This window comes from Elgaria multicarinata, chromosome 17 (genome assembly GCF_023053635.1).
Source record: "Elgaria multicarinata webbii isolate HBS135686 ecotype San Diego chromosome 17, rElgMul1.1.pri, whole genome shotgun sequence".
NCBI lineage: Eukaryota > Metazoa > Chordata > Lepidosauria > Squamata > Anguidae > Elgaria > Elgaria multicarinata.
In genome coordinates, this window is record NC_086187.1 from 5,172,707 (window position 1) to 5,187,137 (window position 14,431).

The following is a 14,431-nucleotide window of genomic DNA, read 5'->3' on the forward strand; positions in this document are numbered from 1 at the left end:
AATATCTTCACCTATTTAAAACTAGCCAGCCCCTGAGCCCTGCTGCTTTCAAAAGTTTGAATTGCTTTTGGTCATCTCGTTTTCATCTCAGGTTGTTCCAGGCAATGTTACTTGGAATTAGGATACATTTCCAAGGTCCACACCTGCAGCACTTCTGCAAGTTTTTAAAGGAAAATGAAAACAGCGAGCTCTTAGGTTGAAGGGTAATTTCTTGCTAGAAGTCCCCTGAATGGTGGTAATTGCTACAGGAAGGCAGCTGCATGTCAGAATTAGAGTTTGTAGAGTATACTTAGCAGAAATACCAAGTTATAAAAAGGTTGTCCTAAAATTTAGTTTGATCTTAAAAATTAAAAAGCTAAAACTGGGTGTTTCTAGCCAAGCCTTTTATTGTACCACCACCTCATTGAATTTTACAGGGGGTATCTAGCAACCTCTTCTTCCACACCTGTGTTTTTCTTTCCTGCAGAAAATTCGTTAAGGAGGAAAAGACAGACTAGCTGATCAATGTGTTTCGAATGGAAGTGCTGGGAATGGTACCCTTCTGGAAATGGATAGAGCTGTCGAGTTATTAACGGAAGAGGATATGTGCGCCTAAGTTTCAACAGGCCTGAACTGGCCTTTGCAATACACATGTTAATATGCGCACTACTAATTTCGACTAGCTTTAAGCCCATGTGACTGACTTGGCTCCCTGTGAATGAAGTCTGGGAACTCTATTCAAAGTCAGGGCTAGAGAGCTCAGATAAAAGAATCCTTACTAACCGCACGGCGGGCAGTTAAATTAGTTTCAAAGTGGTTTAGCTTGGTAGGTTAGATACAGACAGGCTTGGCTGAACCGGCTCTGCGCCTTTGGATTCTATGACAGACGATACCGAAGCGACGCTGTTTTTGAAACAGAAAGAAGAGCAAAAGCCAAGACACTCCAGGGATTGGCGCAAACCTTTATTCCCTCTCACCTGCTCCGCCATTTCTGGTTCTTTCTGACTTACACGTTATCCAAGGTTTGCAAAGCCCTTTGATTAGAAGCGACCGGTTCGTTGTCGTTAACTCGCCCATAGCTATTGCTTTGTTAAAATGTTTTATTGCATGGAAGATAACATAGTCCCACGGCAGCCCGCTTCATGCTGCAGTGCGAGCTGTCGCTTCAGACGGTTGGGCCGGCTCCCTTTGCGCTGTGAGATGGCCCTGCTGTGCCACCTTGGGGTTTGGAGACAGGGGTGTGGGTGTGTGGCGGGATCAAAGGCAGGCGGCGGATGGATGTAATCCCGTGAGAAAGGAAGCACTCACACCCCCTACCTCCGCCTCACTTTCAGCAGAGCACAGAAGGGCTTCTTTCTATCATGTGCAGTCTGGAGCTTTAGCGCTCAGGTAACAGGTTCAGGCCTGTCTACACCACACCTACCATGGCCCTGCCTTCACGGCGCTGCGTTACTGCCGCTTTGTCACTAAACCCCACGGTTTCACTCCTGCAGGGTGGCAGCGGGTAATCTGAATTGCAGGAGGCAGCGCAGGCTTTCTGGGGGCCATTCAGCTGCCTGTGCCCCCCCCCCGCCCTCTGCCCGGCCTCTGGTGACCAATCACCGGTCGCCATCTGCCCCAGAACGCCCCGGGCTCAATGCTGGAGCGAGGTCACACAGTGGAAGGGAACCGTGGTAACCTTGCTTCAAGGGGAAAGTTGGGGTAAGTCAACATCTTTTCTAATGCACAGCTTCGGGGAAAAGCCTGGTGTTAGCTGTGAATCGGCAGCGGCCACATCGTCTAAGCGATGCAGCGCCGGTTTGTAGCCACCATGGGGCTTTGAAGAGGTAGCAACAGCCCCCTAATGTCCCTCACCCCCTTTAGCACAGCAGTCTCACAGCAGTCAATAACATACCACCAAAGAGCAGGTTGTGGCATCTATGGAAGCCCTCCAAAGGGTGCCACGCAGTTGCCTCCAGCCTCCAGCTCTAGTGCCAGCGAGGCCGCCCTTAACCAGATGGGATTTGGAGCGTCATGAGACAAGCATTTTTTCGCACGCCTGCTACTGCTCACTTACGGATGTTCATGTGTCCTATGATGATGTCTGCCTCCCGTGCGCCTTCTGCTTGTTTTCCTGTCGCAAAATAGACCCCTTTTAATCCATCTTTTTAAAAAACAAAAACAAACAGAATGTGCTGCCATTTCCTGCTGTGTGCAGAGAAAGCAGCTCGATAAAAAACACCCCTTGAATGGGCCACGTGGTCTTTGTTTACTTCCTCTTTCTCTCCCCATGTAAAGAGACCATCACTATTGTGGGACAGCAGCAAGAGGCCATAGTGACAGTAAGGAAACAAGGAAATCCCCTCCCATCTGATGACGCTCTTGAAGTCCTTCATGTTCCAATCCTGTAGTCAGGGATGGACACGATTCTTTTCAAGAAGCAGCTGTGTGTGATGGTGGGGGCAGTAGTGATCTGGATCAGGTCCAGGGGGTGGGGGAGACGGATTTAACCCTCTCCCTCCATGCCATTTTTTCTATCAAAAATCCACCTGCCCACTTGCCCAGATGTTGCTGTTTGCCCTGCATCTCAAAAACCCAGAAATGTCCCACACTTGCCTTTCAGTCTGCAGTCCCCAGTTTAATCAGAAGCAGATCAGTTTAGAGAAGGGGTGTAGAGATCCGAATTCAGCAGGAGGACCGAATTCAATGAAGGAGAAATGCCACTGGTGGACAAAAGGGACGATGACCAGGGCCCCAAATATCAACAAAACAGAACAAAACCAGCCTATTGTAGCTCAAACGTCTTCCTGCCTGTAATGAAGCCTTAGAGGAGGCATTTCGACCATAGAGAATGGGGGAAAACAGCATCAGAGCTGAGAATCTTTCAAACAATCAATGGTTAGGGAGGAGAAGCAGCGGGATCAAGACGGCCTCCTGAACTGGCCACATGCATGTTGTTTACTTCCTCTTTCGAAAGAGGAAGTAATGAGGAACAAATGCGTGGGCAGATGGTAGGCAAATGTGACTTCCCCCTGTGTGATGATGCTCACGGAGAGCCAAGACTTGTACTATGTTCCATAGGGACTGCCGCACACCTCCCGAGGGGAGAAATACCTCTCCTGTTAACTCTGACAGCTTTCTTTCCTCAGGGCTGGAAGTAGCGAAGGAGAGAGAGACCAGCTTCCTGGAGGGTTCAAACCTTAACACTGGTCTCCCCGCACCCAACCCCCACTACAAGACTGGTAGAGGGGTAACTGTACTTCCCTCTCCTTGGAAGAAAGCAAGTTCCTTTCTGTGCCGTCTCCAGCCTTCAGCCAGAACCTGTAGACCGTTATTGATGGTTCTGGCACTTAAATGATGCTTAACATGGATGTTATTTGCAAAGACAGGACCTGGAGAGAGCCCTGAACAGTCCATGGGTTCAGAGTCTCTCCTGCTTTCCTCACAGCCAAGGTGACCGTACGACACCAGTTCTTGGTTGCGCTGGCAGAATCTGCTGCCTGTCAGGTAGAAAGATGAGTTTCAACGACCGGGAAGATCTCCTTGCCAAATGTCTCCAGAGTGGTGAAATACCCAGAGGGAAAACTCCTTTGTCTGAGAGTAGGTTGAAGGCAAGCTGAAGAGATGAGCCAGTAGGACAGAGATCAGCAGTAGAAGTCAAGGGTGACATTTAGTTTCCAGGCCCAGGGTCCCTCGCTGGCAAAGGATTTGGGTGAAATCCATTGAGTGTCTTGAGCTGGCCAAGTCACCAGTCCTCAACATTTCTTTACGCCCTCTCCTGGGAAATCCTTCCGGAGTCCCTCTGGGGGGAGTTGGGATTCCAAGCCAGAATGCATGAGGGGTAAGATGAGGTCATCCATATTTGGCATCACTAGAATTTTCTAGGGGAGGAAGAAGAGGAGAAAGGAAAGCAGATTAAAAACAAACCGCCGAGTTGTTTGCAAAACCAAAAGCCTTCTTCAGGCATCCCCCAAAAAACGTATGAAGGCTAAAAGTGGGGCAGAGCAGGCTGGCCTGGCACCCAATGACCCTGTGCGCTCTGGGCCCCATACACGTGTTTCCTGACCTCCCTGCATGGACCCAGGTGAATTAAGGTCCTCCTTGCGCTTCGCTGAACAGGAGGAGAACTCTGCTTCAGACCGTGCTATTGGGGAATGGTTGGGCCCCCACCCAGTGGGCACATGGTCAGGTCAAGGGTAGGCATGTTGGGCCCCAGCCAAGGCTTCACACTCCAACAGGGGCCCAATGTCACGAGCCCCATGGAATTGCCCCTCCTCTTCACCATTATTATTATTATTATTATTATTATTATTATTATTATTATTATTATTATTTAATTTATTTCTATAGCACCATCAAAGCACATGGTGCTGTACAGAGTAAAACAATAAAACAGCAAGGCCTTGCCACACAGGCTTACATTCTGGCAGCATGGTTACTAACAGGGACTGGCCGACGAGACCACATCATGCCAGTCCTTTCCCAGTTTCATTGGCTGCCAGTCCAGGTCCGGGACCGATTCAAAGTGCTGGTATTGACATTTAAAGCCCTAAATGGCTTGGGGCCAGGCTATCTGAAGGAACGCCTCCTCCCATATGTACCTGCCCGGACCCTAAGGTCATCCTCAGGGGTCCTTCTCCGTGAGCCCCGGCCTGTGGCACCCCGGCTGTGGAATGAGCTCCCTAAGGAGGTTCGCTTGGCACCTACATTATATGCCTTTAGATGCCAGGTGAAGACCTTTTTATTCTCCCAGCATTTTAACAGTCTATAAATAAATTTTAACTTGGTGTTTTAAATTTGTAATTTTGCATTGCTGCTGCTTTTACCTGGTTGAGCTTTTATATTGTATTTTATATTATGGTTTTATACTGCTGTTTTATACTTTGAATGTTTTTAATTTTTGTGGACCGCCCAGAGAGCTCCGGCTATTGGGTGGTATAGAAATGCAATAAATAAATAAATAAATACATTCTGATAAAATCGCAAGAAAACCACAAGAAAGGGGAAAGGGATGTTCCAAACAGGCCCAGGGGACAATAAAACGAATAACGTTATAGAACAGTAAGCGCAAACTAAAGATCCAAAAGCTTTGGGGGGTGGGGAAGAAAAAGGTTTCAGAGTTGAGCTTTAAAGACGTGGTCCGCAAATGCTCTGGAAGTGAATTCCAGGCACGGGGTGGGGTGGGGGCAGTGAGAGACGGTGGACGAAGCCGAGCGAGGGAAGAAGGAGAAAACCTGGGGGAGGGGGGAGAAACATCACATCCGATGAGCGACAAGCGCGAAGGGGGAACTGGCTTGTTCCCCTGCCTCTCGCTGTGGCCCAGGCAGTGGGGGTGGTCAGGAGCAGCAGGAGGAGAGGAGCAGGAGGAGCCATGGCCAAGGGGCCCTCAGGAACCTGGAACTGACCCTGCAAGGGGCATCCTTACCACAGGCGACCCTGACATGGTTTTTTTTTCAGAACACCTGGAGAGGATTAAATATCTTCAGAAGGCTCCCTGTGTCAAGGAGCCAGTGTGGTGTAGTGGCTAAAGTGTTGGACTGGGAGTCGGGAGATCCGGGTTCTAGTCCCCACTCAGCCTTCATGGAAACCCACCGGGTGACTTCGGGCCAGGCACAGACTCTCAGCCCAGCCTACCTCACAAGGTTGTTGTTGTGAGGATAAAATGGAGAGGAGGAGGATTATGTAGGTCGCCTTGGGTTCCTTGGAGGAAAAAAGGCGGGATATAAATGCAATAAATAAATAAAATAAATTAAGAGACAGGGCCAGTGGCCTGCTGAGCACAGGTCCCTGTTCCCTGTGGCAGATCAACCGGACCTGCTCTCGGACAGGTCGTCTATCCCCGAAGAGGCCAGAGGTCATTGCCTAAACCTAAATCATGTCGGAAATGTACGGTATCAGGACTCAGGATCAGTTGTACGACCAGTGATGGAGGAGCGACGACGTGCCCCCTTCCGCCAGCCTCACTGGAACCAGCTGCCGCTGGCTTTCTGCCCTCCAAGAAACGTTGCCAGCATCACCTGACCATCAGTGGAACCAGAACTCAGTGGTGCAGGGGATGCAGGACGTCCCGAGGCCCAACCAGAGCATCGCCGGTGGAATGACCTCTGCTTGAGGCCACTGAGGGCAGGCAGTGCTGGGCTAGACAGCCCCACGGTCGGACATGGCATAAGGCAGCTTTATCTGCCTCTAGGGAGGCATGGGATGCCTCGACTTATGGAGGCTCCATGCTGGAGAAGGGCCGTGGCTCGGCGGTTGGGTGCCTGCTTTGCAAGCAGGAGGGCCCAGGTTCAATCCCTGGCATCTCCAAGCTAGAATCCTGCCCCAAACCCTGGAGAACTGCTGCCAGTCAGTGAAGGCAATGCTGAGAGCGAGGGCTGAGTGGTCAGACTTGGTAGAAGGCGTTACAGCAGGGGTGAACAACCTTTTCAGCTCGGCAGCCTGCTCTGCTGGGGTGCCAGGAGCGCCCCCAACACACACGCACACGCACATTCCCATGCATTCAGACATGCACGTACACTCACACGCATACACACACCCATTCACATTTCCCACCCTCATCCGCACACTCTTCCCCCCTACCCCACCCCCATACACTCACCGACACAGGGCTTTTCTACATGAAGCTTTTAAACCGCACTTTACCGAGGCTTCTGCTTCCGGCTGCTTTGCAGGATTAAGAACTGCTCCTTTACATGTTTGTTTTCCCACCTGGGGTTTATCTTTCCCTGCCGTTTTATATGTTCCATTTTACAACCACTAGGTGGAGCTACGGTATAGCAGAACTGCACAATTACATGGGATTCCTATTGTGCTCTAGAGGCCATTCAGAAAATAATACTACACTTTCCGCATTAAGAAAAAAACCCGTAATAATGGTCAGAAAGCACAAGACGGGCCTTGGAGGAGGTTGACGTAATGTAAAGGACCCGCAAATTACTGAGAGTGAGCAATCACAAGCGTACAATAAAAGCGTTGTGTAGAAAGGCTCACACACAGTTTCTACCCCATACCAAGGCAGGGCTTCCCCTTTCTAGCACCACCAAAGGAAATAATTCCCTTATCTCCGATCTCTTCAGCGAGACTGGAGGTAAGGAAAAGGTTAGCCAGAGAAATCCCAGCTTTTCCTGAGCGAACAGTACTGCTAGCAAGGGAAACTGGGCCCACAGCTCCACAGGCCGCACTGGGAGCCGCCCACAGGCTGTGCAGCCCTGCTTTGCTGCTCTGATGGCTAACAACCATAGACAGAGCCATCCTCCAGCCATTTGCCAAGTCCCCTTGTACAAGCTGTCTAAGTCCATGGGCCGCTGCCCCATCTTGTAGCCATGAGTGACGTTATCAGTTGGGTTCAGCTCCGTCTTTGAGGCCAGCTGACCTATTTCTGGGTTCTTCTCCATCACTTCATCACCCCTATCCAGCTACAGGCAGACGGGTACCTGGAATTCGTGCTGGAGCTTCTTCTCAATCCATTCGGTGACGTGAATGAAGGTGACCTCCCGTTCTCCTAGCTTTGGGCGGACCTTCAGATCTAGCTGCGGAGGGGTCCGGAAGCTGTACCTGGCACAGGGAAGCAAGGGAGAATGTGGTTGACTTCCTTTCCCTCTGGAACCAGGGCCACGTGCCCATTCCCACAATAGGCCCCTATCCCGAGGAATTCGTTTTCTACTAGATACGGGACGTTCCAAACAAGGCTGGAGTATATGCAGCTCTGTTCCGCCCCACTTGGCCTCCTGCTTCAGCAGCATATACATGCACGTGCACCCACTTCCTCCCTTCCCTCCCTCCCTCCTTGAGCTTTTGCACACGAGGCTGTTAATCGACTGTATCTACTTTCAATTTCGTTGCAGAATTGAGATCGAGAACCACACAGGAGCATTTCCTTTCCTGCTTTCCCACTAGGTGGCACTGTGCTACAGAGGAATAGATCAAATACACAAGAGGAAACCGCGCTTCCTTTCGTTTTCACTATGAAATACAGCACTTTCCCTGCTATAAAAAGACTTGTTGAAAGTGCTGGTTCGACAGAGAAGCAAAACTGGAGGGTCACGGCATCATTTACAGAACCCATAAACAACGAGGAGTAGGGAATGATGAGGGCACCATAAATGCCGTGCGCAGAAAAGCCACTTTAGGGGCAGGGAATACAGAACAGTCATGGGGAAGTGGGGGCAATGCCTCATCTCAAAATATGGATCCCTGCCATGGTCAGATGCAGGCAAAGCAAGAGCATTAGGCAAAGAAAAAGGACATTCTTTCACACAGCGCCTGGTCAACCTCTGGAGCTCCACCGCCACAGAATGCGACATGGCAAAGAAAGGATGGACAGAAGGCTTGGCGTGAGAAGGGTTAAAAAGAGGGATCGTTCCTGGGACTCCAGGGCTGCTCCTAGCTCAAGCGCTCAGAAGGCATGGAGCGGAGAAGCCCTTCCGCCTTCTCCCCCTTAATGGATTTGATGTGGTAAGAAGAAAGGTAGAAGAATTGCAAGGGAAGGTCGTGAGCGGAAGACGACGTAAAAGAAGGCCGGGCCACCATAAAATGCAACGAATGAGGCAGAGTGATGGTGTGGTAAAAGCCTCATCTGGGGATTCCTACGGGAGGGCTATAGCACCATCATAGAATCATAGAATAGTAGAGTTGGAAGGGGCCTACAAGGCCATCGAGTCCAACCCCCTGCTCAATGCAGGAATCCACCCTAAAGCATCCCTGACAGATGGTTGTCCAGCTGCCTCTTGAAGGCCTCTAGTGTGGGTGAGCCCACAACCTCCCGAGGTAACTGGTTCCATTGTCGTACCGCTCTAACAGTCAGGAAGTTTTTCCTGATGTCCAGCTGGAATCTGGCTTCCTGTAGCTTGAGCCCATTATTCCGTGTTCTGCACTCTGGGAGGATCGTGAAGAGATCCTGGCCTTCCTCTGTGTGACAACCTTTCAAGGACTTGAAGAGGGCTCTCCCCTCAATCTTCTCTTCTCCAGACTAAACATGGCGATTCCCACCATTGTCTGGGGATTCCCACGGGAGACAAGAGTCCAGAACTAGCTGTACAACTAGCCACTCCATCTCACCCTCCTGCCCTGCCCTCCTTGGCCACCCTAAGGCCCCACCCGAAGAGGCCCGCTCTCTTCCACTCCGCCCTCTTCTCTCTTACCAGACCCGATCTGTCGGGGGCGGAGGGATGTTCACAGTCAAGGTGCCCGTCAGTTCTTGGACCTCCACAGTCAACAGCAAGGGTGTGTTGGAGACTTCCTCGATCTTCTTCTTGATAAACTCATTCTCGGTGGCCTTCTGGAAATATTTAGACTTGGCAATCTTGTCCACGAAGCGCAAGATCTTCCGACTGGTGCTGTTGCCGCTGACGTGGCTACGAGGAGGGAGGAGAGGGGTCAGAGCGTGTCCCTCCCCAAGTAAAAGTCTGCTGACTGTGAAGTTGCCGAGGCCATACGGCAAGTGTGGGCTGATTGCTGGGGCAAGAGATCGCATGAACCCAGCCCCGCCCAAGTACGTGTTACCCACCCACCCCTTGAACCCAATAATAGCAGCCTCTCTGATAATAAGCTCAAGTCAAAGCTCATCTGCTTGGGGGTGGGAGAACGAGGGTCCACAATCCACGAGGAATCCCAGGAATAAAGACTGAGTCACTCCCCACAAATCCTTTGACGGAGGAGGAGGATCCTAGGATCCTAGACTAGTAGAGTTGGAAGGGGCCTCTAAGGCCATCAAGTCCAACCCCCTGCTCCATGCAGGAATCAGTGCAGCAGGAGGATAACCCTGAGCACGGCCTCCCAGATCTTTACGGCGAAGAATCTAAATCAATGCTAACACCTGTTCCCTCCCCTAAAAGGCAGTCCCCCGTTGGAGGAGTCGTAAAGAGCAACGTTGCTCAAGGCATCTACAGGGCCTGGCTCCAAGCCAGGGGTTCTGGGAAACCTCAAGCTTTGCATGACTATAAAAGGACCCTGCTGGGACTCTGTTAGGGTTCAGCTTAGCTCCGAGACTGTGAAACACGTGAAATTTGGCAGGCATGCGAAGGGGACCCTAGGGGTGTGCACCTTGGAGGTATTTGGGGTTTTTTAATGGGTCGCTAAGCGTGAATCACGCAGTGCCACTAGGTGGCAGAACCTCCCCAGCCAGCCCATATCTCTGCGGTCCAGGCAGGTGTGTGAAGCCCTGAGGCTGAGGACGGGCCCTCTTGAGCCTTGCCCTCCAGGCGAAGCTGTGCAAGTCCTGGATTGCTGCATAGATTCAGTGATGGGCTGGATCAGGGCCAATAAACGGAGGCTAAATGCTGATGAGACAGAGGCCCTGGGGGCGAGTAGTTCCCGAGTCCGGGAGATGAGTTTATTGCCTATTCGGTGTGGCGTTGCAACTCCCTCTGAACGATCACGTTCATAGCCTGGAGGTACTCCTGGATCCATGTCTGCTGCTGGAGGCCCATGTGGCCACGGCAGCTCAGAGTGCCTTCTACCAGCTTTTGCAGTATGCCAGCTTATGGCCTCTCCTGGAAAGGGATAGCCTGACCACAGTAGTACAGGCGCTAGTAATCTCAAGACTGGATGGCTGCAAAACGCTCTCTGTGGGGCTGCTCTTGAGGTGGGTCTGGAAGCTGCAGAATGCAGAGGCCTGGCTGTTGTCGGGGGCTGCCCCTTTTCAGCGTGCAACTCCTTTGCTGAGGGAACTGCACTAGTTGCCTATTTGCTACTGAGCCAGGTGTCAGGGTTCGTTATTGGTGTATAAAGCTCTAAACCTGGGACCAGGGGACCGTCTATACATGGGGAAAGCCCCGCGGTGGCTGTGTGCTGCGTTGGTTAGACGATGCAGGCGCAGCTTCACAGCCACCGTGGGGCTTCCCCGCGATGCTGCGTTTTGAAAAAGTCAGAGATTTATCCTAACCTTTTCAAAAGGAGCGACGGCACGTCCACTGTCTGACATCGTTCCGGGATCAACCCAGGGGCGGTGCCTGGTGGAAGGAGACCGATGATTGGAATGGAGTGAGCAGAGCCCTCCCTCAGAGGGCTATAGGGGTGCACCATGGCAGGGGCCATGCCTTGGGGCGCCAGTGGGCATGGTTTCATTCAGACCGGGCAGGCACGGTGTGCTCCACTCTGGCAGCTGTGTAACCTCGCTTGCAGGCTTTGCTGCATCAAACGAAGGGCTGTTCCAACCTGTGCAAAGCCGTGTGTGTGCATGAGCATGTACTTAAAACTGTATGTTGGAGTGGTGGAACGCACTAGGAGAACAGTGTAGTCTGACCCTCGACCACAAGGCAGCCCTCTCCCCTCTCCAGCCCAAGTCAGGATGCAATCATGGAGCAATGCACCATGGGAACATGATGGCACAGCAACACGGCGCCCAGCGACTCCAAGTGAGCCAAGCCACAGACGGAAACAGGCAGCTTGTGCGCATCCCGGGCTGGCCTTGCGATGAAACAAGGTGAAGCCGTTGTTCGGGGCAGAAGGGTCCAGGGGAGGCAACATTTTCCTGCCTCTATCCCTCTATGGATTTGTGCGTGATTTCTTTTACTTTAAAAATCCAAGTAGGGGAGGAAATGCCACGTTCACACCCAGAGCAAAGGTGTGTCGGCACAAGTGGCTGCATCCAAGGCCCCTTTCTGTGTCCCTGAGGATGCTGGGCAAAGCTCTCAAGTCACTTCGTGGGCACCCCGGAGCCCCAAGAGATTGCTGAGCCAGCCCTCGGCATGCAAATGCGTAAGGCCGGCCAGCATGAGTGTGCAGCAGACCCGTCACCCAGAATCTGGCTCAGCAACAAAGAGGACCCAACTTCAGGGGCGTACCTACATTATGCGATCCTATCTGTGTCATGCCATTCTTTGGGATCCTAGCAATGGGGGTTCGTCGGAGAGTCCCCCTTAGGAGACTTAGGAGACACAGAAAAGAACAACAGTCTCCGTTGGAAGTATGATTGAAGCCATTCAAGGCTGGAGTGACGGCAAATGACCAAATGAAACCCAACCCATCAGAACAGACTCAAGAGACGCTCTGCTGCCTCTGGTTGGTTTTACCCTTCAGCCCCAGGAAGGGGGTTCCTTTCCCCTGAGATCCCCGAAGGCTCCATGGCAGGGAGGTCTTCCTCATCAGAGGAGCCGGCGCTGGAGGACTCTGCGTCGCTGTCAGCCAGCAAGACCAAGTGGGGCTTCACACTGCAAGGAGAGAAAGAGAGAGAGAGAGACCCTAAACCAGGATTCCCAAACTTTTTCAGGTAATTGCTCCCTTGGTTCCATAAACTCATGCCCAGCGCCCCCTACCCTACATTATATTATTATTATTATTTATTTATATAGCACCATCAATGTACATGGTGCTATAAAAATCATTATTCAGAATAGCCATTTTCAACGAGCCACTAAGGAAGATAATAACAATAAAATTCAAAACAGTAACAATTAATTGAATATTTATTCAAAATCCGAAGCACCCGCCGCAGGCTTGCCGAGGGAGGGAGGGAAAAAAGAGCAAACGCCTCTGTTTTGCAGCCGGCGTGGCGGGGCACACCAAGCAGGGTATGTCTCTTCATTAGCGTTTTGGTGCTTTTGAAACACTTCAATTCACCATTAAAAGGACTCTTCTTAAATGGTATTAATACATGTGTGGATTTTCCCCCTATATGGCTTGGGACCAAACTACCTTCTCCCATAAAAATGTCCCTGGGTTTTAAGACCTTCTGGAGAGGCGCTTCTCGGAAAAGACCCCCTCGAGCGCTCCCCCCGCCGCCCCTTTGCCTCTTAGCGCCCCCTGCCACCCCTTTGCCTCTTAATGCCCCCCTATGCAATCTCACCGCCCCCAAGGGGGCAGTACCGCCCACTTTGGGAACCACTGCCCTAAACAATAGAAGCTCTTGGCCAGGTTCAAGGAAGAAGAATTGCCCTTGCATCGTGCCATGTATGTCAGGAACTGTCTGTGTTACTTAAGCCCCTTACCTCGGGATTAAGCAGGTCTATCCTGGTGACCATGACCTACATCCGGGATGAGATCAAGATGGATTTCCAGCATTGGGGAGGCGGCGGCTGGAGAGTGCTCAACTAGGGTAATGGTCAAGCCAGCAAGCACCCCTGCATGAGGAGCAGTGGCAGTTCTGCTTCCCCAAACATCCTTGGGGTCTGTCTTCAAGGTGCCAGGTTGGTTCCGCCTCCCTCCAAACCCCGCAGTTTTCATCTCCTGGGGTGGCGTTAGTTAATCCCGAAGCTGGGGAGGGAGTGTGACGTTTCCAGCAGCCATCCGGGTACCAGAGCCACCAAGGGTTGGCCCCAGATGGAGGAAGAGCTGTACTGACTTTGCTCCCATTGAAAAAGTCAGGGGAAGTCCCTAGCTTCTTTAATGCGCAGCTTTGCAGGAAAGCCCCACAGTGGCTGCGAAGCTGTGGCTGCGTCCTAGAACCGATGCAGCACAGATCCGCCGCCATCGTGGGGCTTTCCCTACATATAGACAGCCCTTTGGCCACTGTGTTTGTGTAAGAGAGCAAATGTCTTTCTACTTTCTGCTCCCCCACCAAGTTAATTTTCCTAGGTCAAGTTTTTGTACTCTCTATGTTAACTGCTGGAGAGAGAAAGAGAAGGTATTTGTGTGGGCTGGGCTGGGGAAGGTGGCCGGTGCGCTCACATCTTGTTGGATACAAGGCTCTGCATTCATTCTGCCTTGGAATTTGCATTGTCTGAGATTGCTACTACTTCTCCTCAAACATGGAAGGATGGATAAATGGAAAGAGATGTGCGCTCTTCAAGCTCCATCACACCGGGGGTTAACACGCTCCCGACCTTCGCTTCTCTGGCTATGTTTTCATTCCTCAGTTACTTCCTCTTTCACAAGAGGAAGTACACAACGAGCCAGAGGCCCATTGAGTCCGCTGCTCTAATGGCACACAGCAGGAGAGAGCAGCGATTCCGTGTTTAAAAATACATCGGACTTAACCAGGCGGGGGGGTAGGGGAGGGTGTTTGTCACGCAAGGAAGGCCAGAAGGGGCGGAAGGCAGACGACATCATGTGAGGGATCTGAGAAAACTTTGTGAGTGCCCAGTAATGAGTGTGCAATAAAACACTCATCAGATGGCGCTTTTACTCAAACTCAGCAGATATTTTGGGAGGCGGGGGGGGGGCTTCCACTTGGAGGCCTCCAAGCGTTATTAAGCAACAGACATCGTGCAGCTATTTCGTCTTTCCCTCCTTAACAGAGAAGCAGGGGAGAGTATGAAAGTTTGTAAACCTAATTTTTTCCACCACCCTTTTGCATTCTTAGCATCTTGAAATGTAGTTCCTTTTACAAGTGCACATAGAGGAAGAGGGAGCAAGAGAGAGCATTTTGTACAAATGTGTCACTTTAAGAACACAAGAAAGAGCCCTGCTGGATCAGACCAAGGGTCCATCTAGTCCAGCATTCTGCTCACACAGAGCGTCATCACAAGGGAGGAAATCATGTTTCCTTACTGTCTCTTCTCCACCCCTGCTTTTGTCTCTCATTACTTCCTCTTTC

General features: G+C 51.4%; 1 protein-coding gene across 1 annotated transcript in view; it reads right to left on the minus strand.

Annotated features, from left to right (window-relative positions):
- Window positions 1-3,642: 3,642 nt before the first annotated feature.
- LOC134410252 (testis-expressed protein 2-like) overlaps window positions 3,643-14,431 on the minus strand; it is a 36,747-nt gene continuing 25,958 nt past the window's right edge. The window contains exons 9-12 of the mRNA XM_063143423.1: window positions 11,970-12,107; window positions 9,099-9,311; window positions 7,392-7,512; window positions 3,643-3,839 (exon numbers count right to left, since the gene is read on the minus strand). Of these exons, the coding sequence (XP_062999493.1) occupies window positions 3,714-3,839; window positions 7,392-7,512; window positions 9,099-9,311; window positions 11,970-12,107 (598 nt within the window). The 3' untranslated portion in view covers window positions 3,643-3,713. The remainder of the gene's footprint in view (window positions 3,840-7,391; window positions 7,513-9,098; window positions 9,312-11,969; window positions 12,108-14,431) is intronic.